The following is a 23,170-nucleotide window of genomic DNA, read 5'->3' as shown; positions in this document are numbered from 1 at the left end:
TAAAAATTGAATATTTTATAATTTTTTAAAAAATTTTAAAATTTATATTGAATAATCCATAATTTATATAAATTTTATATAATTTTTTTAAAATTATTATTATATTCACTTTTAAACTCCATCAAAATCAGTATTGAAGAAAATGACCGGCCAGGATGGCATAATGACATAGATGCAAAATTGAAATGAAAAATAGTTCAAAAACAGTAAAATAACAAATAGACTGACTATAAAAGCCAACAAAAGAAGAAAAATTAGGAAAGCACGTGGGTAGGAACGGGCATGAGTTCCGTTGGCACCGAAAAGCGAGAGACGCTCCTGTACGTTGGATCCAGTGGTCTTTCTCTCCCTCCTTTCGCTTACAAATTTGAATTTCAAATCACACACAACTCACAGTAACCCCCCTATTTTCCCTCTCTCTCGATTCACAATCAAAACAAGTCATCATCATCATCATCATCGTCACATCATCATTAACGGGCGAGTCTGCAAATCTAGGGTTCTGTTACAATTTCGACAATGGAGAAGTACGAGAAGCTAGAGAAAGTAGGAGAAGGAACATACGGGAAAGTATACAAAGCGAAAGATAGAGTTACAGGCCAAATAGTGGCCCTCAAGAAAACACGTCTCGAAATGGACGAAGAAGGCATCCCTCCTACCGCTCTCCGCGAAGTCTCTTTACTCCAAATGCTCTCTCAATCCCTCTATGTTGTTCGCCTCCTCTCCGTCGAACACGTTGATGTCAATTCTGCTGATGATGACAACATTAACAAGGAAAACGCCATCTCTAAATCTAACCTTTACTTAGTGTTTGAATATCTTGACACCGATCTTAAAAAGTTTATTGATTCCCACCGCAAAGGTCCAAAGCCTACGCCGCTTGCGCCTGGTTTAATACAGAGTTTCTTGTTTCAGCTTTGTAAGGGAGTTGCTCATTGTCATAGTCATGGTGTACTGCACCGTGATTTGAAGCCTCAGAATCTTTTATTGGATCAGGAAAAGGGGATTTTGAAGATTGCTGATTTAGGACTTGGACGTGCTTTTACGGTTCCTTTAAAGAGTTATACACATGAGATTGTCACGCTTTGGTATAGAGCTCCTGAGGTGTTGCTTGGTTCTACTCATTATTCTACTGCTGTTGATATGTGGTCTGTTGGCTGTATCTTCGGTAATTTATGTTCACCGCATTTTTCACTTTCAATTGCACATTATGCCTCTATTTTTTATTTATTTCTCAGTTGTCTCATGAAATTCGTTTTCAGCTGAAATGGCGAGAAGGCAAGCTCTGTTTCCTGGTGATTCCGAGTTTCAGCAGTTGCTTCATATTTTTAGGTATTACTTAATGAATGATTTTGCTTCTTTTTTTTATCTTTATCTTTATTTTCTCTGGTTTATACATCTATTTCTTCAATTTTCTTTCTGTTTGGAATTTTTTTTTAAATGTAATATGGTTTTAGCCATTTCATGTTTGGCAAACTTATAGCTTTTAGAAATTAGAATTCTGTTCTAGCTTTAAAAAGAAAGGACAGTTTGAAAGAAACAATATCATACAGAAATAAAAAGTGACATAATTTTGAAAGAACTAAAGTCAACTATACTGCTGAAAAATATATATTCTAACAAGGCTTTTTGTCGAATAATTTTACCAAACAAGGCAATTAGTTGTTTTAGTTCAATTCTTTTAAGTAAAAAAGGACATTATGGAAGAAATAAGATCATGCCAAAGAAGTGACATGATTTTGCATGAATTCAATTCAATTGAACTGTTGCAAAAAGATGAATTCCAATCCAGGCCAACTAGTACACAATATGCTTGTGAAAATGCCAATGGCCAACTAGTACGCAATATGTTTTGTTTAGGCTAGATGGCTCTTTTTTAGTTTTCTCAAATGCTGAATTCCTATTAATCAGCCCTATATTATTTCTATATTGCTTATGAAGTTGTCGTGTATCTATCACTTAAGTCTTTGTTTCTTTACCACTTCAATTTAGTATCCTCAAGCAGTGTTGTAATCTCCTCAACTTTTTTCTGCTTTTGATCGGAAGGTTGTTGGGGACACCAACTGAAAAACAGTGGCCAGGAGTGACTTCATTTCGTGATTGGCATGTGTATCCTCAGTGGGAGCCTCAAAACTTGGCGCGAGCTGTTTCAAGTTTGGGACCTGATGGTGTTGATCTTTTATCGGTAATTATTTACTTCTTTAGTTGCATTATTATTATTATAAAGTTTTACCACTAAGTGGCTAATTGCCATTGAATTGGATTACATAATTATTATAAACTCTTACCACTAATTGGCATTGAATTGAACGTTGATGTGAAAAGAGTATCAGATGGATAGAATGTTTGTTGAATAATTCTAAGTCTATTATTCAAGTTTTGAGAGTTGTGGGGTCACTAGTTCAAGTGGCCATGTTAGATATCGCGCTCTGGGATCATTTATAATTGGATTTGCAAGTGTCTCTGAAGTTGAAATCGGTAATATATGGTGGCATGGAAAGTGCTGGTTTAAATGTTAGCATATCTGAATTGGAATGAGTGTGTTAGTCAAAATCTCACATTGTTTCCTCCACTTTAAGATGGAATTGCCATGTTCAGAAATGACGTGCTTTAATTTTTTGGGTGGCTCTGCTTAGTTTACTGTCATTGGTCTATCAAGTGCTTTTTCTTCAAGGTCCTAACAGTTTCTTGTTTCTGGGAAACTGCAGGAAATGCTAAAATATGATCCGGCAGAAAGAATCTCAGCCAAAGCAGCTATGGATCATCCGTATTTTGACAGCCTTGACAAGTCTCAGTTCTGAAGCTGCATGCGTGACTGGGATTTTGTCGTAGGATTTATATAACAGCTTTTGGAAGTTGTATCTTCTTCTTCTTCTTCTTCTATGCTGCGTTCATTGAGAAGTTAGTTCTATTAATAGTGATGTCAAAAAATGCTTGGCTCATCATCTTGGTGATTAAACAATTGAACTTTTAAGTATGATATATGCGTATTAATCTAATATTGCATGCCTTAGTAGCACTTCTCTCAAATGTATTTTGACAATTCCAGAGAATGAAATTCAATAGGTTAATTTGCTTGGATTGGTGCTGCACTTGGATATCTGAAATATTTTATTTTAGAGAGAGTATGCATTCTTATATTTTTGAGTTTTATTTTATTGTTGATTGCTATCTTATGGACATTAATGTAAAGGCATAGAAGGAGGGGATATCGTTTTGTTATCTGGATTTTATAGATTTCAATGTCGGCAAAGAAACAAAGACTCGCTATTGTCTGATTACTGGGTACCCATATCCTCGATGATATAAGAAAAAGAACAAATTTAAACGCAAAGGATAGCTGCACGCACTACAGCTCTGGCGTGCTGGGTCCATTCAAATTGAATGGAAAACTCGAATCCATAAAATTCCAATCTATCTATCTATAAATATGAAGGATTAATTGATTAAAATATTTTTATAATTAATTAGTAATTACTAATTTTACTCTATTTTAACTATATATATATATATAATTTATTTATTTTTTAATTCTAATAGAATTAATTAACTATTATTTTTTAATCTTAATAAAATTAATTAGTAATTACTTTTTTAATTCTAATAAAATTAATTAATGATTAATTTAATTTAATTATAATTTTATAAACATTTTTAATCCTATAAGAAATTTACTAATATATCACACACACTCTATATATATATATATATTATAATATAACACGAGGGTTGAAAACTCTATTGCCGCACATAACAGCTATACTTTTTAGTCACTAGTATTGGATTAGGACATCATCCACAGTCAAATTACTACATTTTCCTTCTGAAAAGTCTCCAAAAAGACCAAAGAAAAAACAGGCTGTTCAGACTTTGCACAGTTTGATATAACTTGTCTTTCATGCCCATCTTACATTTTATTTACTTTCTACTGCCACTTCGTACACATATTTTGTGTTATCTAAAACAATAGTATTTGATAAGTCAATCATTTCTTTTTCTCAAAAAATTCTCCACATAAAATTCTCATTTGTAATTGGGGTTTCAATTTTGTTTTTAGGAAATAAACCACCTATTTAATTAAGGGTAATCCCATTTAACCTAACATTTAATAGATGTAAACTTTATAATTAAATAACATATTTCTATTTTTAAAAAGCAACTAAGATAAATGAAAAAATAAAATCACATCAACTAGTATAATAAATTATTATAATAATATTGGATGAAGTAGCACATTTTTTTTTAAATTATAAATTGGAGTTGTCCGGATACATAGAATCTGAAATATAAGTGAAAACATGGGAAGTGCACTATTTTAATATTATCAATACATATCATAGAAGGATTTGATACTTAAAATGTTACAAACAATTTAAGGAAATTGTTAAAACCGTTGATTAGAGAAAGGAAATTTGATTAATTAATTATCTTGTATCCAAAAAAACTTGAATAATTATCCATTTAAAGATCATTGTTAGGGTAGGCATTGAAGTCGGTAGAGAATTTACTAAAAGACTAATTATTTTACTTTTCTTTTACCTTTCACACCAAAAAGAAAAGTCATTAGTTGGCAAAAGTTAAACAACCGCACCTTTACCAATTACCACAACCGTAAATACAAAGTCAAATTTAACTGCTACCAATTTCTCTCTCGCTCTCTACCCAACTTCCATTTCCAAATATATCTCAAACTCCCGCGGTTCTTTTGCAATCTCTCTCTCAATCTAGAGGATGAGATTTAGTTTTCAATTCTTGTATCAATTATCAAGAACCAATAGATAAATTAAATTTTGTTTTTTGTTTTCTTCGCTTTCTTGAATTCTTTCTTTCTTTCTATCCTCATTTCACTATTAGATGAATGTATTGTTTGTATATCAAGAATCAATAAATGATCTTTAGCTAACCCATCAAGAATCAAGAAACAAGATTACAATAATAAAGAAAGATCAAGAGGAGGGAAATTGTCTCCTCTTGGGTGGAATGGAAGGATTGGAAGGGATTATACAGAGGCTTTTGGAAGGAAAAAACAATAGAGGCAAACGCATTCAGCTTACTGAACCTGAGATCAGAAATCTCTGTCTCACTGCTAAACAAGTCTTTCTTGCTCAGCCTGTACTTCTTGAACTAGAAGCTCCTATCAACATCTGTGGTATCTTTCTTTCTTTCTTTTTCTTTATTGGATAATATATGTATTGTAATTTTTGCTTATTTGATATGAACCAAGAAAGTATTTTCTCATTGTTACTTTTGACATTTGAGAATTATCTTGCTCATATTGCGCATTGATTCAGAATTCCATACAATGCTATAGCTCCTAGGAAATCACAAGCCTAATATCATTTGTGGATGGGTGCTATAGCTTCATGCTATTTTATCCACTTCTTTCTTTATTTAAGGCTTTGACAATAGTTTCATTGAATAATGATGCTTCTTAATTTCATTTTGTTTTAGACTAAGCTTAGTTTAGAAGTATTGTTTTGGATATTTCACTGGAATGGTGAAGCATTTAATAGAAGTTTGTTAAGGAAATGCTTCAGAAAATGAGCTGCATTTGCAATTGCTGTTTTGAATCTGAAAGGACGAAGGCAAACATGACCTGTGAACTTTACCTGCAAACTACAGGTATAGTGATCAAGCGAATCAGCTTATAAGTTGATAGTTATATCTTTCGAGAACAAAGTTTTTTGTAGAGGATAATTTTATGAAGAAATAACTTAATTTTATGTAGATTCTGCTGATCATTATTTACCTTATCGAAGTCTTATTTTAGATCAAGGGGTGGTGGGGATGAGTTAATTCAGTATGCTCGACTTGCTAATTCAACCTCAATAATCTAGGCGAGCAAGTGGATTTGATTAAGAGTAATGCAAGCAATGAAATAGATGCCACAACATATCAAAAGACTAGTTTGATACTCGAAAATCTGTACTTTTCCCTCCATGTATCTCGTTACTATTTGGGTTATTTTGGATATGTAGGTGACATACACGGCCAATATCCAGATCTTTTACGACTGTTCGAGTATGGTGGGTTTCCACCAGATTCCAGCTACTTATTTCTTGGAGATTATGTAGACAGAGGAAAACAAAGTATAGAAACTATATGTCTTCTCCTTGCCTACAAGATCAAGTTTCCAGACAACTTCTTCCTCCTCCGAGGGAATCATGAATGTGCTTCTATCAACAGAATATACGGATTTTATGATGAGTGCAAACGCCGTTTCAGTGTCCGTCTGTGGAAAACTTTCACGGACTGCTTTAACTGTTTACCAGTAGCTGCAGTAGTGGATGATAAAATCCTATGCATGCATGGTGGACTCTCACCAGATATGGAGAGCTTGGATCAGATTAGAGCTATTGAAAGGCCTGTAGATGTGCCAGACCAAGGCCTTCTTTGTGACCTTCTCTGGGCTGATCCTGATAGAGACATCAGAGGGTGGGGTGAGAATGATAGAGGTGTCTCCTATACCTTTGGAGCTGACAAGGTAGCAGAATTCTTGAAGAAACATGATCTTGATCTCATATGCCGTGCTCACCAGGTCTTGATCTCTTGCTCCTTGAGAGCGGAATTCTAGTATCTTGATGCTTAACACTTTTCTTTTTTTAAATGCGTAACATTTTTTCTTGTTGAAAATGCTGACAGGTAGTTGAGGATGGGTACGAGTTCTTCGCAGAAAGGCAGTTGGTTACCATTTTCTCAGCCCCAAACTACTGCGGAGAGTTTAACAATGCCGGTGCACTAATGTGTGTCAATGAAAGTTTGCTCTGCTCATTTCAGATTCTGAAGCCCTGGAAAGGAAAAGCAGGACAGCTTGAATAGTTCTCTGCCAACAGAGAGGCACCTCCCTCTCCGCCATAGACAATTTAGTTAGTGTTTTGCCTTTTTTCACCTGTAAAATATTCAGCTTCCAGTGAGTCAAAGCCTCTATATCATCTAGGTTAATTCATGTAACTGAGATTATCAGAAAGCTTTTTATATATACCAACTGCTCATAGGTAATGTTTGGCATATCGGTTTGTAACACAACTGTCAGCTTCTAGTGATTTATCTGATGTACCTGCTTCAACTTTTCTTCCTGTAAAACTAATAGTAGGTTTTCGCAGGAAAAGAAAAAGAAAAAGCAATGCGCCGTACAGTGTTTATCAAGGCCGTTCTTGCACTTGATTCCTTATGATCATTGGAAAATATGATATTGCCTTGCCTGATCGACCTAAGTGAATCTTTTTCTTCAATATTAGAGGTCTTGATCAATCTTCTCTTTGTGCAAAGAATCTGACAGAGTTAACCTGATATCAGATTAGAGCACATGGCTGCATTTTAAAGAAGGATAAACAAGTTAAATTGATACTTAATGATTTCTAGGGTTTAGAACATAACACATCCGTAGATGGTGGATACCAACCCTAAGACTTCTACATACATAAGCTAGAAAAATATAAAAGCTAAAACTAATTCTAATGATAAGGATAATAAACAAAGTAAGAAAAGAAAAATTAACTAATCCTACTATGACTAGAAAGAAAATATATCAACAATAAAGAAAATATACATCTAACCCTAACCTGATAAACCAATATGAGAAAATGCAAAATAATCATCATCCTAACTGAATGTATGAGACAGTATATTCGAAAAAGATTTACAGACTCGAGCCCATATGGGTACTTCTCCAAGTATGAATTTAGTTTTTGTCAGATTTCCTTGCCAACCACAAATTTTGAGCACATTATCCTCACTAGTGGCAGAGAGATATAGTTAACAAGCAAACATCTTGTTTACTTGGCAGACAGAATACAAAGTAATGTTACATATAGCATAATCTGAATAGTCTTCAGGCTTTGACAAATTTAAACCCTTCTTTGGCATCTCAAACAGATACCCTAAGAAACCCCAATTGTAAGAATCTACAGATTGCTACACAACGAACTACAATTATCTAATGGTACAACTCAATCTTCATTCTGAAGCAATTTAATGGAATGCTATGCAGACATCAGCTTCGAGCTTGTGCAGGCATGACAGACCGTCAAATTGTGGAATCATAGCACTCAGGTCAACATGATTCATTCTGCTCTTCAATATGCCAATACATGAACCAGCCCACATCAACTAGGGGTATAGATCTCATTGCAGACATGATGGAATATCCTCTAGGTGCAGATTTGTAACATCCATATCAAAATGATAAAACATGTTGCAACTTCAGTTAGACCATACATGAACCAGCCCATGCCTATTACCAGTATAGATTTCATTTCGCTCTTCATCATAGAAAAGAGCAGTTATGTCTTCCAGTGCCTCAGCAACTGTACTTCGCATGGAAGAGCAACTCTGTTTCGAGCAGCCAATACTGCTGCTGCTGCTGCATTCACCACCCTTTGGACCACCATTGCCAGCATTAATTTTAGCCAAGCACTTTCCTGTCAAGATGTTGCTAATATTGATAGACCCCGCTGCATAAAAAGTAAAAGATGAGATGGGTCTTTCAGATGCAGTGTTCTTCACCACATCACAGTGAAAAACAAATAATATTTGACTGAACAAAGGTCTGCCAGACACATGCAGGAGTTGGAGATTGACAACCCTTGGTGATGCATGCAAAAGTGGGACAACAGCAACCCTAAGAGGGACATGAAAAATAAAACAAGAACACAAATTGTCAGGAGCTGCAAAATTCAGCAAAGTTAATTGCTCCTTCTGAAAAGATGTGGCAATAAATTTTTTTCATAACCCAAAATTCAGTAATTGATACAGCATTTGCAACATTTACACATACTCTAGAATCAAACACTTGTTTTTAATTACTTAGCATCAGATATAAACATTGGCCAAAGCAACAAAAATTGGTGGCTAAAAGAAAGAATGGTTAAAAAGAAAGCCTAAATTGGTTACTTTGCGACAGATCAAAATCCTGAGTTAACTGTAGGTTTCAATAAGATATGGTAAAATTCATTAGAGTTCATGCGAATCCAAGCAACAAACAAACAACTCAAACCATATGAGGTTTTGAATAATATTGACCCAAGCAGAGGTTTTGAATCTTCAGTTGCAAGAAGACAAGTTCTATCCCTAGCAGCCAACTTGAAATTAGACATAAGTATTCCAAGCTAGTACATGAGACCGCAGGGTAGCAGCCAAGATGTTTTCCAGGTAGAATCTCACTGCATTGATTATGTCTGAATTCTAATGATTGTATCATTATAAATGAACTCAAAAGTATCAAAGCTCCATTAGCTTGCTAAAGGTGAAATTTATGGTTTTTGCTACTGTAATAGACTACAATTGCAAAAACTTCAGGAAAAATTAAAAAAAAGCCTTTCCGCAAGCTTGCAAAAAGGAGCTGGGTGATATTCTAAGAGTTTGAACCAATATAACTATGTCCCACTAAGATTGTACCAGTATTCTGCTAGCTCAAACCATAAGCTGTATAAACATTCGATAATAGTAAACAACTAAAAGAGTAGCAGGAAAAGTTACCGCTTCCTTCCATCCATTGCTCTTCAGTCTCAGCTTTACAGTAAGAAATAATAAGATCCTGATCACTCGTAATGTATATATTATTTGTGTTACAGTCAGGGTGCCATAACAGGTGATCCTCAAATGACGTGACAAGCTCCCCACGGAAGTTCCAGACAGCAACAGTTCTATTTCTGAAAGTTAAGAACAACTGATTCTCATAGAGAAAGATAAATGCAGAGGGAGTCATGAACTCAGTTCTGCTAACTTCCATTAGCTCAGCATTTCGAACCTGCTTACAGGAATATTCAATTACTGGCATATAAAGTAATCATGCAGCAAAAAGGTCACTAACTTAAACTGATAACTCACATCAAGAATCTGGAGATTCTCGTTTTCCTGCTTGACAAGAAGCTTTTCATTAAATTGTTCAATGAAGTCCACCTTCTTATTCCGATGAAGTAAATGGTTGAAGGCTTTGAGAACTGTGCCATCTTCTATTGATAAAATCTTAAGAGGTACATGGCTACTTGCTCTATTGAAAATCAATAACATGATACCTGGACTGCAGATCATGTAACACATAAAATGACACATCTTAGAACTCATTCAATTTGGGTAAATGAAGGACCACTTGGAATTAGTATCCAAAAAGGTCAGGAAAAAACGGTAACATATATGAACAACCTAATGAATTTTTTTTTTTTTTCAATATATGCTCTTGCAGAAGGTTGAAAGACTGAGAGGTTAACTATATTCATAACATTTTCCTACAATTAAAAACTACATTGTAATGACAATGAGACCAAATATAAGTCTAAGCAGAAAGCGTAAAGTGCGCCCACATACGCAAACACGAATAGATAGACAGATAGATAGAAAGATAGAGAGACTACCTGATCTTGATTTCTTGTACATGTTTATCCGATATAGAGTACAGCATCGTGTAGTTCTTAAGGTCAAAAACCTTGTATACACTGATCGTGATTATCATATGAAAAATTAAAAAATAGAAGTTAGTAATGAGACATTTTGCAATGACACAGTAAGTGGGCTGGAAAAGCACCTGTCTTGGGCAGAGTAGGTTAAAACCTTCCCATTAACATCATCAAATTCTACAAACCCCGGCCACTTCAATGACTCGGACTCAAAAAGAGCAAAACCAGCATCTGGCTTGCCCCTTTTTATGTACCTAACCATTTAAAAATAATACACACATCAAAGAATCTAATATACACAATCATAAGATAAACCTTGATAAAGAAAAGAGATAATGAAAAGAAGAGAAGGTATTAACATACTCAATCCTAGTAGATCTACACTTCAACGAGCTAAAGTTATCTGAAGCATAAACTGAAACTGTTATGAGGGAATCATTATTTTTATTGTAGAACAAGCTTCGAATGACTTCATCAGGACTCACATTCAGAAAACAAATTCTCTGATTTGTCTCTGCATTAACAATAATAATTAGAATCACACTCCTTCACTGGAAAAAGAGTACAATTATGATATTATAATTAGTTAGTACCTCTACTAAAAGCTGCACAAACACCGGAATGAGCAAGAGCAAAGACAATGTCACGAGCGGCCACAATCTCAATAACTTTGGTTCTCTTCATCAAAAAAGGCAGTACTACTGAACAATGGCCTTTGGGATCATGTGTATCATATTCCTCCTGATTAAAATTGAAAACCAGACACATTTAACTCTATCTTGAAAAAGTAACTCTTGAAATGATAATACTAAAAATAAAAACAACAGCAACAGCCACCAACAATTAAGTAATAAATTGTACAAGTTTCAGTATACATTATTCAAATTCAAGGAGAATAATTGCAAATACTTCAAGAATTAGGAAAAGCAAATTACTGTATTTGCCCTAGTTTTTAAAAACAAAACAAAGAAGAATAAGAGAGAAAGAGACCTTTAAACGCATATTGCGGAATCGTTCCTGAGCATTACTCATAGTAAAAGCGCGATCTGGTTTAGAAGAAATCTCGCGTCGCTGAAGCTTTTTAACAGTGTTCATTAACCCATTTGACCGTTGCCTTTTCTTTGCTAATACTCTTCTTCCCGAACACGGCCTTGGATTCGCCGATATTCTCCTTCCTTCCATCCACAATCTTTATTCCTTTCTCTTGAGCTTACGATTGTTTACTGATATAAATTAACTCTAAAAAGCCAGACCCCTACTTGAACCTCAAGTCCAAACCCTAATCTGAAACAAATAAAAATCTGAAATTCGGTAAACAGTTGAATTGGAATAGCATTAGGGTATCACTGTAGCAAACACCTACCTTGTCTCTTTTCCTTATGTGAAGTTTGAGTTGAGAGATGAGCAGGCTGTGTGAGTAGGAGGAGAGGAAGGAGGAGGAAGAATGAAGGAGGAATTCAGTAACGTTATTATATTTTTTACTATTTTCAAAATTAAATTTTGAGTTCCTTTTATTATTTTAATATTCCATATATTATTTGGTAAATACTTTGTTTAAATTAAAAGAAAATTATGATTTACGTGGTACTTCTCATCAGCGCTTAATCGCTTTCTAGTTTCTAGTTTTTTCCTATCTTGCATCAAAAATAAAATCATTAATTTAAATTTTACTACGAATTTTAAATTTTTAAAATTAAATATTTGAGCTTTTAATTGTATAATAAAATTGGCGAAAATTTAAGTAATTATCGATAAAATTGATCAATTGTTTTTACCAAACGCATAATATTAGCCATTATACAATTTGAATTTTTGGTGTTAAGCCCTTGTGCTATCATTTTAGTTGTCACTAATTAAGTATATACAAGGGCTTAATAGCAGAAACCTCAATAATACAGGGGTCAAATTATTCGTTTTCTTTTTTTGCGCCTTTCTTTCCTTATAATAATCTCGTTCTAAATTTTCAAGTTTCAAACAATGAACTTTCGTTTTCGAAAGGCGGCCCCGCCAATCTGTTTTTCCCAGCAAAAATCATTACTGCTTTTTCTTTTTTTCATAAAAGAGAAAATTGCATTTCTTTTGTTTTTTTTTTTTAATATTTCAAAAACAATTCAGATCGAGTTTTTTTTTAGTTCACAGTGATTTGGTAAGAGCAATTCAATTACCGTTGGTATCGAAAGAATTAAATATAATATTCATTCAAAGAGAAAGTCTTAAAATTGAGCTGAATTATTTTTACAAACTATTGAATTATATAACCCAAAGTACATTTAGGGTCAGTTCTATAATTCCATTCAACAACATCATCCTGCGACTATATGTGAGGAGATTCATTTTCTAAACTAGCAGTTCTCTCGTTTTCGTAATGCTTCCAGCTTAAACGAGAATGGATTTTAGAAAGCACAAAACAAAATGGCAAACAATAAAAATTAGTTAGAAAGTCATGATTAATTTGTTTAGGATAAGAATTTTTCTTTTGTTTGTTTGTTTTTTCCTTTTTCCAGCTCTCCCTCAATCGATTTTGTAATTTTTCTTGCACATGGGCAGAACATTAACCCTTTCCACCTCTTCATTTTTGACGTATGTTCTTTGCCAAACAAAGCACATGGTTCTGCACCCCAACATATGGTTGACAATTAAATACGTACCTTCTTCCAACTTCGCTTCCAAGAGGGAACAGCTATCATTATTGTATAGCTCCAACTCCTTATCATAGCCTCTTCGAAGGCCAAATCGCAATATCTTCAACCTCAGGTACTCGGTTCAAATTTTAATTCTCTGAATCATCTGTGTCAATCAGATACGGCAAAGTTTCACAAATTGCTTACACCATAAACCTTCTGCCCATTCCTTCGCCACTCAGAAGCCAAGTCTATGCTCCACACACATAATATGGGAACCATAGTTGACATGCTCCCAACATGCGGAGGAGCAGAAACCAAGTTGTGATTTATGCTCAGCTTGGAATTACTCAATCCAAAACATTTACTAGCTCGGCTACAAGGCCAATGGCTGCAACCCCACCTCTTTCGAGCAGAGAGATAGCCAACTCAGTTTCATACCATCCTCTCAATCCATTGGCCAACTTCTTCATAGTTTCCAGCCTCACTTCTTGTATCCAGGCTGGAGCAAAACTTGCCAGCAAGCGAACTAAACAAGAGAAATAAGCTTTCCAAGTGGCTGGATGACAGCCAAGCGATATGTGTCCCTCCAATACCCCTGCCAAAAAGTCCATGTGGGAGCCGACAATGTGCGCCCTTCTAGACAATGCCCATGATGGAGATTTACTCCCAGCCCCCCATACTAATGACCCTGACAGGACCAACATGTAAGCCATTGCATATCCTTCCACAATCCGAGATACAACACTCATCTCACCATGTTTCACGGCTTTGGATGAGAGTAACCAGGTGGGTATCGTCTCCAGGTAGAGTTCCTGGACGAGATTCATCCCCCCTGAAATGCATAAGAGGCTTGCACCCAGTGTGGCTGCTTCCCTTGCCTTTGCAGCTGCTAGGTTCAGAGATGCTTGGCTAGACTTCAGGCGTGAGGAGCTTGTGTTTGCCCATCTCGCAGCTGATTCCCTGGCATGCTCTCCTACAAGACCTATGATCACACCATTCACATATTGAATATCTTGTATCGTCCGACAAGAGCGAAGGTAAAGAAATCCAGGAGCCAGGGATCCACAAGCACTCGGAATAGTATTTCCCAATAGACCCCCTATGCTGCATTGATTGGTCAACAAAGGCGATGAAACATTAACTGATCCGAGGAATGAGGAGAAGCAACTTCTTAAAAGCTTAGAGACGGCTTCTTTATTTTGCCTGAAAACAGAGCGAGCACATGATACAACTATGTAGTCATGCCAGCGACGGACCTTTTGGGCCCACAGAGAGCCAATTATTGGAACGCTAGGCCAGGGGCAACCTGATGCGCAATTCTCCAACGCTGGCCCAACTACAACATGAAGGTAGTCGAGGCCTTTGTTGAGTTTGAAAGTGATAGTTAAGCTGACCAGAGCTGCCATTGGCAATGGAAGCATGACAGGCAAATGCCCTGCAAGAAGTTACACAGGCTTTAGGATTTAAAATAAGCACTCTTAATTTTGTAATAACAGCTCTACTACATGTCTCATCATTCAATTCGATATTGCATCCATTTATTAGAAACAGTTCCATTGCTGAATGGAGCTACAATTGTAAGAAGTCCACAAAAATGAGAGAAACCAGCAAAAATAAAAGAATTACGAACTTCCAACATGTTTGTGCCAAGCCAGGCCCCATAAAACAAGGCTCACTCAAAAACAGCAAAACAGCCAAGCAGAATCTCCGCATCAAGCAGTCGTGTCAACATAAGGATGAGACCATTGTTTGGTGCAGAAGTGAAAGTCTAAGTTTGCAGGGAAGAAGGGAAGAGTACATTCAAATCTAAAGAACCCAACCATTTTGAGAAAAATAAGATAGGATTCTCCTAGCCCGGGACACCTACTTCAGCAAGACCATATAGTAATAGCGTTCCCCATTTATAGCCCATATACGCATACGCTAAAGTCCACATTTCCTAGTCCAAGAATATACTGTTGTTCAAGTGGAAATTTAATTTTTCATCTATACCTATACAGAACTCCATTAAATGAAAATTTTTAAAGAAGAAGACAATAGAATTAGATTGCTGTATTCATTAGATAGACCATAAGAAAATAATAATAAATAAATAAAACTTGGTGAAACATACTGGAAGAAAAGGTCGGAAAATCAACTCCTGCAGCAGAAAGAATTTCTCTCATTTCAGATTCGACAGATGATAGGACAGCTGCGGGACTAGGCCAATCTGTTCCATTCATTGGAACTGGTTTCCATGTGCCCCGAGTTACTTCTGCAGCAAAGTAACTGATAATGCCTCCAAGAGATGCAGGAAGAAAGTCAATGAGGTCTCTCAGACCTGCAAGTGTTAAGTAAACTGAGTAACTGAAAACAGACATCATAGAGTGACTTCAGTTTTATACTTCCAAATTTCCAATAAAACATGTGTTTGTCTTTCTGCTAATGACAAAGAGATGGATTAATCAACACAATCATAATAAGAAAATAAAACCACCAAAAATTCTTAACAAACAAGAAAGCTAGCCTTTATGTAACCTGTTGTCAAGTCCCGAGATGAAAGCCTTCCATGAGCACAAGCTGTTAATATAGCCTCAAGAACGAAAGGAACAGCCTCCAACACTTCCCATGCAGGAAGCATTGGTCTCTGATAAGGATCTTCACCACTACTTGAGGAGGACCCGCATAAGCTGTTGCTTGATAGAGTTGAGGAATTTCCCGGAGAGGTTCCGATTCTAGTCATTTTTGAGTAAATCATGTTTAAGATTTTGTTAGCAACCTGATGAACAGGATTTCCAGTAGAAAGCCCAGACAGTGTTGAAGCTACACACGACTTGTTTTGACAATACCAAGCTCGTAATTTAGGATAAAAGTCAACATATACAGGCTTATCTGATATGGATTCAATTTGGACCGAATCACTGTTAACACTGTTGATTTCACCCAAAGCAGCAGAATTTTTTGAGGCAATGCGTCTGTTGCGCAACATTAAAAGATACTCCAAAGTAATCTCACTTCCCAAGGTTCCTCCTCCCGTCAACCACTGCTCAACAGAGGGTCTATAGAATTTCCATAGACGAAGAAGAAAGAGAAAAGCAGCAGAAAAAACCATGTAAAATGAGGGCTCATCACATGTACTAGATACATTAGTTGACGTAGGCATAAGCGACCCAAATGTCTCGCAAATAGGCATTAAAGAAGCAGCAAATTCAGGAATCTGAACGAATAGAATCATTGAGTTCATCAGATCACAAGGAGATTCAACTTTACAACTTCACAAATGTCTAAAAGAGATGGAAACATAAAGAGATCATCACAATATAGAGAACAAGGGGAAATTTCAGAAATGCACCTTTTGGTTTTTGTGCTGCTCGTAACTTGTGTATTATCCATACAAGAATTACATTGTACATATCAATACAGCATGAACAACTTTTTTCATTTTAAATAAGAGTTCATGACGGAGAAAACTATACAAAAATTAATAAATAAATTTTCTTCAAGGCATCTTAGATATTATTAATAAATATCTTTTCCTTTTCTAATCATAGAAAATACTACTTGAATATAAATTTTGAAAAAAAAATAAAAATATAAAGATAGTATTAAAATGGAAATAACTCAAACCTCAAAGTACTAAAATAGCACAAGAGTCTTGTTACTTAAGTGTTCAAGCACTTAATCACAAGATACTTTTCTAAATTTTTCCAAAAACCCAAATAGATGTGAGACGAAGTCATCGAAGACAAATTAAGTAAATTTTCTAGCATGAAAACTCGCCAATAAAATCGAATATGAAAGTCAGAATGGAGCCATGTCTTCTTCCCTTCTAGTTTAATAACATTTCTTTTCATATCCAAGAAATATAAGGCTAAAAGAAAGATCCCATATCATCAAATGTTAAAAGGCAAATCCAGCTTGTAGTAATAAAAACAAAAAAGACAGTCGTATTATTTCACTTACAACGCCATGCAAAGAAAGTATATGGACATTATCAATTGATGAAGCTCCAAAAAGAATGGCACTGAGCATAGGAGCATAGTCAACCAAGTGACTCCTTAGTCCGCTGTGTGTAGAAGGTACAGGAGGAGAAAGAAGCTTGACCAAATAGTGCACTACATGCTCCTGACACAGAAACATTCAGTGTCAAGATATAAGAATTACCTTCAAATGCATAGCAGTGGTAAAACAAAGAATATCGGGTCCTAAAAAACAAATGTAATAATAAAGAATTTTTAACTGAAACAAGAACATAACTCTTGTAGTACATCCAATATCATCTCTAGGAAGAAGTAAGCACATTCAGCTACTTTACCTAGCCTTTGGGATTAGGCTCAAATGAATATTAGGAAAAGGGGATAAATGGGGTGACAAAGAGAACTACACAAGCAACATTTAGAAAGCAGCTCAGCTACACAACTCAAGATCTTCCTTCGCTTCTCTAACTTTTGGGTGCCTTGCATTGTCTTTCTGATTCATTATGCTTAGAAAATTTCAGAGGACCTTTCTGAACCATACACCACTGTTTATCGCATTAACTAACTCCCTAAACATTTGGTTATGTAGATATGGCTAGTAACAAAACAGTCTCATAAATTCCTTTTAGGCTTTGACCATATGATACTTTACCCTGGGTATGAGCTTAGGTAATGAAGAGGTAGTTGACACCTTCACAGACAAACAAACAAGTGAGAAATCAGAAAGTTCCACAACACTTCGGATGAGCTTATCCATTCGATTTTAAATTCTTTGTGCATCCTAATAAAATATTGTCCTCAATAACATGAACAGCACTTTAAGTATCCCTTTACCATTCTCTTAATCCCACTTCATACTTTTACCATGTCCATTTTACTTTGTTCGACCCTTCTATAGTTATTCATCAATGTCTCAGGCAGGAACCTGTGTAGAATTTGCTTTCCTACTGTAGTACATTCAGAGCATGATGGAAAAAGGCATTACTTTACTCGTGCCAAGAGTAAGACAAGATCATATTAAATTTCCTTTTACTTTGCAAAATTTAGAATAAATACCTTACCTCCATTTGCCAAGCAATTACACAGATCTAAGGACATTGAAAGCTTTCAGTTGAATTAGGACAATTTATCTATCTACACACATGTACACTCTTTAAGACAGAAACATTAAGAAATATTCATTTTCCCATAGCTACTCCATGGTAAATTAACATATTTCATATAAGAATACACTCCATTAAACAACCACAAAAAAGGTAAATAGCATGATCATGAATTTTGAAACATCTGAACAATTAAAACAACAATCTCTATTAGCTAGTTCATGTATAAGAAGTTATGGAGGCCGCCAAATTGAAATATTTCAGCATAAATGAAGCGCATGTGCTACCTGAATATTCCATCCACGAGTTAGCGATGCACCGCATAGAATTTTTGCAGCTGCTGACTGCTCTGCTGACCCATTTAATGCAATATGATATAACTTCTCTATCTCTGCTAAACTTTACCAGAAGCAATGAAGAGGACAAAATTAACAACTTTGCTATTCTGGAAGTCAAATTGCTTTTTCTCTTTTGTTATCTTATCTTATTTGTTTTACCTGGTAGCAGGAGTCGTGAGAAGTGAATTTACAAGAGAATTATTCAGTGCTGATCCCTCCATAAATGTTAACCAAGGAGATTTTTGAAGCGGTGGTAAATCTGACATTGAAATTGCTGCAGCAGGTACATAGCCAGGCCAAAAATATGCTGATGCATCAATTAGATTTCTTGCAATGCAGGCTTCTACTATGAGGTGCCTCATGTTACCACCTGAAAAGCATGAACAAAGAGCAAAAACATCATGTAAAACATTGGAAAGTAAAAAGGGAAACAGGTGGTCCATCGATATAGTGTTAATATAGTGCGAACAAGAATTGCAAGACTAAGAATTGAACTACATGACCACTCCCAAGTTACCTGCATTGACAGAAGCATCAATATGATTACCACCACCTAAACCACTTTTTGCATTTTTGGAATTGGAAATGAAACTTGCTGCCTTTATAGCTGCAGCATTTGCTGCGCCAACGACAGATGCAGGAGGGCATAAGAGACCAGAGAAGTCTCCAAGGACCTGAAGAGCTGAAATAAGTCCATGTTTCCTTGAAATTTGACCATTCCCCTCCACCTGACACTGAAACCTAGTCTCCATGTGTCCAGATGTTCCAGCTCCCTGAAGCGCAGAGGAACAAGATTTGGTCTCATCCTCCAATATATTAGCAATTGCCAAGGGGACAATAGTCAAAAGGATGCAAAGACGAGACTCAAGATGTGGAATAGGACCTTCCACAGGGTCACGTTCCTGAAAAGAGACAGCCATGAAGCAGAAAAATAAGTGTTCTTTATATATTGGAACCTATCTTCTTAAGTGAAAAAATGTTGACACGGGATCATCTCAACTCGTTGCACAAGCCGAAGAGCTGAAAGCCAGAGTGCTAAGAAAGTTTCCTGCCAGCTTGCACGGTTAAGCACTTGGAGTGTCTTAATTGTTTCTGCAGGTTATAACATGCAAACTACAGTATAAGAAAAATTCTTGCAGCTCCCAAACAAAATGTTTTTATTTAAACTTATATCTACATAAACAAATAAAAGCATACATGTGTTTATGTGTGCAAAATAAAGATAACGTTCCAAAAGATTTACCTCTAAGTATAGCAATAGATGATCTAATGTGAAGTTGCTTCCCGTCCATTATATTCTCCATGTAAATATCAAAGGAAACCCAAGAAGCAGATTTCTCAGATTCTAAATTGCAATAAGCCATAGGCTTGCATGGTTTGGTATCAATAAGCATCTGAATAATCTGCTGCTGGTTTAACTGGTATTCAAAATTATAAACCCTCTGAATATTGGCGAATAATCTTTCCAAAAGCTGGTTTGCGGATTCCATATTGGAGGATGCCAATTCATTGGCTTTACAAAACAACAGCCTTTGCAGGAGCCCGTTGAATATATCAGGCCTATAAAAAATTAAAATAATTTAAAAAAAAACAGAGGAATATAGCGAGTTCCTCAATATATGTAGTTTCTTCACATATAAGCTTCTATCACATGCAATCAACTTAAGCAGTAAGATGGTATTTCACCCAACTTTGTACTCTTTTTTTCTTTTGGATAAAAATATGGGAACTTTTCAAAATACCCTAAAATCAATAAAAAAAGATATTGTTTTTACTGTGTAAATTTTATTTTTTTCAAAAATACTGTTTTCTAACTTTTTTTTCAAATTTACGGAGTGATTGTTTTTTAGTTGTTTTTCAATTGTTTTGTGGTAGTTCTTCGGTTGTTTTACCCAAAAACAATCAAAGAAAAACCAAAAAACAACCAAAACCATAGTTTTGAAAAAAATAAAGTTAAAAAACCGTATTTTTGATATTTAACACAGTAAAAATGAAAAAAAAAATTAAAAATATCATAAATTTGATTAAAAAATTTAAAAAAAAAAATGGGTATTTTGATATTTTTCCAAAATAATTTGTCTAAGAAATATGTGTTATGACACTGGATAAATAATTTTCATCTACTCAATTTCATAGGTGTGTTAAACATTCGAAAGTTTTCTCCATTAAACAAATTAAGCCTTAGTTAGACAAAACAACAAAATTTTTAATTTATTAAACAAGGATGGGAGTGAAGTATTTGTCTTTTCTTCCGTAAACTACTATTGATTCGTAACCAAGTAAATATGAGGGAAAGAAAAAACAACCAGTTTCTTTTCACTTGTTGCCAATATGTTTATTTGGGTGCCAATTGGTCATTACCCCTCTATAAAATATAATATCAATGTGAAATTGAACTTTTAACTCAGGAATATACTAAGTATTCTTGGATGCATGTATATTGGGTACACCTTTATTATAAGAACACACATCACAGAATGACAACCATAAGAATTGGAAAAAAAAATAAAAATGGAAATCATCTGCATTACAGCCTTCTTGGCAGTAGTTGTTACTGCCCATTCTATAAAAAAAATAAAGGATTCTTATTTGTTCAAATTCTCACAATGTGCAGCAGAATAAAGTTGATAAATTTAACAAAACACAGATGGTTGATCGAATGCATACATATGCATTCAGAGCAAAATCACAAATGTGCATACCCAACCCCTAGGAAATTAAACACAGAAGGTAGAGTCACAAAACAACATATCAAGCTATCATGAGCTACAATTTTACACACACGCACACACACACATCAGGCAGAGGAAAAATTCTAATGCAAATTAACTGGAGAATAATGATACATACATGTTTGAGTGAACAACACGGAGTAGAACCATTGCCTTTCTACTTTCTGTTAATTTTAGCAGAACCTCTATTGCAAAGATAGGATTAGTTTTCCTTAAAACTTCACGATGCTCATGTCTTCCCATATTAAAATTCCCTCTGGCATCAACATCCATATCCTGGTTATCATCATTTCCAAATGGTCCACATTGTACATTTGGAGACTTCAGTAGTAATCCCCAGTCATTGAATGTGCTGTCAATCAAGCCAACAACAATACTAAAAAAGAACAGCACCAGGACATGCCCAAGATCCAGAATCTGAACTCCATAAGTTTGAGAAAGCTTTAGAGCAACATCAACCGACTTTATTATCCTACAAGACAGAAGAGCACAATTTCCAGTGTTTAATAGGGCGACCAAATAAGAAATAGAGACACCCCTTAGCTAGCATTCTGCCAGAGTCTCATAAATCAAACAAATGATATTGAGAGGTGAAAATTGTGACTTAAATCAAACATCCATGCCCCAGTATGTCAGCTAATGCCAATTTAATCAAATCATCATTCATGCTGATTGAGCCCCTCAACTAAGCAATGTTCTCAAATTCATGCAAGAGCAACTTATAGTAAATCGTTTAAAAGAAAAACAAAGATTATTTATATCCCCAACTAGGATAAGGCATTCCCGAACGCAAAATAAAAATCTTTTATCAGACTCAAGAGAAGTGAATATCATAATAGTGTTAAGAGGGATTTCCAGTGTAATTAAGTTATTAGTATACACAATGTTGATTTCCAAACAATTCTTTTTTTAAAGTGCTATTCTCAAAGTAATCACAACAGAATTTTCGTAATTAACTACTTCTATTCACACTTAAATCACAAACCTGACCATTCATTTTACCTCCTGTAAGCCTTAGTTTAACAAAATTTAACATTAATATTTTATTGAAAAGAAAGATATTATTATTTTTCTTCCTAACAGTAAACCTTAAGTCAAAACCATTTCTACCTGATCCAAGTTTTGAAAAAGAAAAAAATGTACAACAACAACAACAACAAAACAACATAATTAAGTTCTGTCTTTTAAACAAAAACATACTTCTCTTTACGAGCATCATCACCAATTGTATCAGCTGAAAACAAGAATCGACTAAGTAATTCAAGGTACAGTCTATAAGCCTCCGGTTGCGAGCGTCGATTTGGAATTACTCTACCAATACAAACACAACATTAAGAATTGAAAAACAAAATCAAATTGCCAAAAAGAAAAAACAAACAGAGAAATAACGCAAATATAACGAAAACCTGGAAGAGAGAAGCGAGAGAACGTGCAGAGAAGAAACGAGACGAGAAGAAAGAGATTGTTGAAGAAACTTCCATAGAGAAGGGTGATTATTCTGGAAGCAAAGATAAGAAACCAGAACTTGCCCTAATTCAGGACTAGGTACGCTTATTCCTAAAGAGACTAGGCATTTTGCTACTTCCATCCCCATTACTAAAGGACCTTCTTGTCGCTGTTCACATGCTTTGATTGTTTCTAAGATTTTATCTTCCACCATCATTTCTCTCTTCTTCTCCTGCTCCATCAAAATTAAAGCATTTCCTTCAAATTACTCTCCAGTTCCTATGGGTTGTTATAGATATAGTATTTTGATTTGTTGATTCAGTTGAGCTTTGCTCCTTTCTGTTCTTTTTTATTTTTTCTTCTGTTTAATTGACTAGTCTACTCCATATAGAAAATCGCAATTGTTTTCATAAGTTGTTGTGTGGATTTTGTATCACGTGATTAGCACCCACCTCTCCGTTGCTATCTTCCCCACCAGCCCTTGCCTTTGTATTTATTGTTGTCGTTTTTACATTTACACACCAAACACCTTCACAACCAGCCCACCCAATTCGAAACTGGCTCAAATCAGTTTTAA

The 23,170-nt window shown here is 35.2% G+C and overlaps 4 protein-coding genes across 5 annotated transcripts; 2 read left to right on the top strand and 2 right to left on the bottom strand.

Moving 5' to 3' along the window:
• Positions 1–252: 252 nt before the first annotated feature.
• Positions 253–3,083, top strand: LOC8283032 (cell division control protein 2 homolog C). The gene is made up of 4 exons (XM_002519928.3): positions 253–1,168; positions 1,263–1,332; positions 2,047–2,185; positions 2,709–3,083. Exons 1-4 carry the CDS (start codon positions 520–522, stop codon positions 2,799–2,801), a joined length of 951 nt encoding a protein of 316 aa, XP_002519974.2. The 5' UTR covers positions 253–519; the 3' UTR covers positions 2,802–3,083.
• Positions 3,084–4,639: 1,556 nt separating this feature from the next.
• Positions 4,640–7,066, top strand: LOC8283031 (serine/threonine-protein phosphatase PP1-alpha catalytic subunit). Its single transcript, XM_002519927.4, has 3 exons — positions 4,640–5,149; positions 5,979–6,538; positions 6,643–7,066. Exons 1-3 carry the CDS (start codon positions 4,981–4,983, stop codon positions 6,817–6,819), a joined length of 906 nt encoding a protein of 301 aa, XP_002519973.1. The 5' UTR covers positions 4,640–4,980; the 3' UTR covers positions 6,820–7,066.
• A 537-nt stretch (positions 7,067–7,603) lies between these two features.
• LOC8283030 lies at positions 7,604–11,908 on the bottom strand. 2 transcript variants are annotated; one of them, XM_002519926.4, is made up of 9 exons: positions 11,758–11,908; positions 11,385–11,678; positions 10,988–11,135; positions 10,758–10,908; positions 10,523–10,648; positions 10,353–10,433; positions 9,829–10,021; positions 9,478–9,748; positions 7,604–8,453 (listed from the first exon to the last, which is right to left on the bottom strand). In XM_002519926.4, the coding sequence occupies exons 2-9, from the start codon at positions 11,574–11,576 to the stop codon at positions 8,203–8,205; spliced, it is 1,413 nt and encodes a 470-aa protein (XP_002519972.1). In that variant the 5' UTR covers positions 11,577–11,678; positions 11,758–11,908; the 3' UTR covers positions 7,604–8,202. The 2 variants fall into 2 exon arrangements, with proteins under 2 accessions (XP_002519972.1, XP_048226156.1); XM_048370199.1 differs by having other exon boundaries at positions 11,385–11,695; positions 11,758–11,892.
• Positions 11,909–12,565: 657 nt separating this feature from the next.
• On the bottom strand, positions 12,566–23,054 carry LOC8283029 (mediator of RNA polymerase II transcription subunit 33A). The gene is made up of 12 exons (XM_048370198.1): positions 22,554–23,054; positions 22,348–22,458; positions 21,266–21,619; positions 19,659–19,975; positions 19,416–19,507; positions 18,933–19,317; positions 18,575–18,785; positions 18,365–18,476; positions 16,961–17,122; positions 15,536–16,214; positions 15,132–15,338; positions 12,566–14,453 (listed from the first exon to the last, which is right to left on the bottom strand). The coding sequence occupies exons 1-12, from the start codon at positions 22,832–22,834 to the stop codon at positions 13,366–13,368; spliced, it is 3,999 nt and encodes a 1,332-aa protein (XP_048226155.1). The 5' UTR covers positions 22,835–23,054; the 3' UTR covers positions 12,566–13,365.
• Positions 23,055–23,170: the final 116 nt, after the last annotated feature.

This window comes from Ricinus communis, chromosome 10 (genome assembly GCF_019578655.1).
Source record: "Ricinus communis isolate WT05 ecotype wild-type chromosome 10, ASM1957865v1, whole genome shotgun sequence".
Taxonomy (NCBI): Eukaryota; Viridiplantae; Streptophyta; class Magnoliopsida; order Malpighiales; family Euphorbiaceae; genus Ricinus; species Ricinus communis.
The sequence above is the reverse complement of the archived record's forward strand: the minus strand, read 5'-3'. Positions and strand labels throughout refer to the sequence as shown.

Bases quoted from the DNA above. Each gene is read 5' to 3' on its own strand.
- LOC8283030 (XM_002519926.4), bottom strand. From the start codon at position 11,576: ATGGAAGGAAGGAGAATATCGGCGAATCCAAGGCCGTGTTCGGGAAGA. The intron at 10,909-10,987 runs GTACTAACTAAT...TTGTTAATGCAG, and splicing joins TTGTGCAGCTTTTAGTAGAG to AGACAAATCAGAGAATTTGT. The intron at 10,022-10,352 runs GTAGTCTCTCTA...CATGATCTGCAG, and splicing joins GTACAAGAAATCAAGATCAG to TCCAGGTATCATGTTATTGA.
- LOC8283029 (XM_048370198.1), bottom strand. From the start codon at position 22,834: ATGGAGCAGGAGAAGAAGAGAGAAATGATGGTGGAAGATAAAATCTTA. The intron at 19,976-21,265 runs GTATGTATCATT...AATTTTTTATAG, and splicing joins CGTGTTGTTCACTCAAACAT to GCCTGATATATTCAACGGGC. The intron at 19,508-19,658 runs GTAAATCTTTTG...TATAACCTGCAG, and splicing joins ATCTATTGCTATACTTAGAG to AAACAATTAAGACACTCCAA.
- LOC8283032 (XM_002519928.3), top strand. From the start codon at position 520: ATGGAGAAGTACGAGAAGCTAGAGAAAGTAGGAGAAGGAACATACGGG. The intron at 1,169-1,262 runs GTAATTTATGTT...ATTCGTTTTCAG, and splicing joins GTCTGTTGGCTGTATCTTCG to CTGAAATGGCGAGAAGGCAA. The intron at 1,333-2,046 runs GTATTACTTAAT...TTTGATCGGAAG, and splicing joins CAGTTGCTTCATATTTTTAG to GTTGTTGGGGACACCAACTG.
- LOC8283031 (XM_002519927.4), top strand. From the start codon at position 4,981: ATGGAAGGATTGGAAGGGATTATACAGAGGCTTTTGGAAGGAAAAAAC. The intron at 5,150-5,978 runs GTATCTTTCTTT...TTGGATATGTAG, and splicing joins AGCTCCTATCAACATCTGTG to GTGACATACACGGCCAATAT. The intron at 6,539-6,642 runs GTCTTGATCTCT...AAATGCTGACAG, and splicing joins TCATATGCCGTGCTCACCAG to GTAGTTGAGGATGGGTACGA.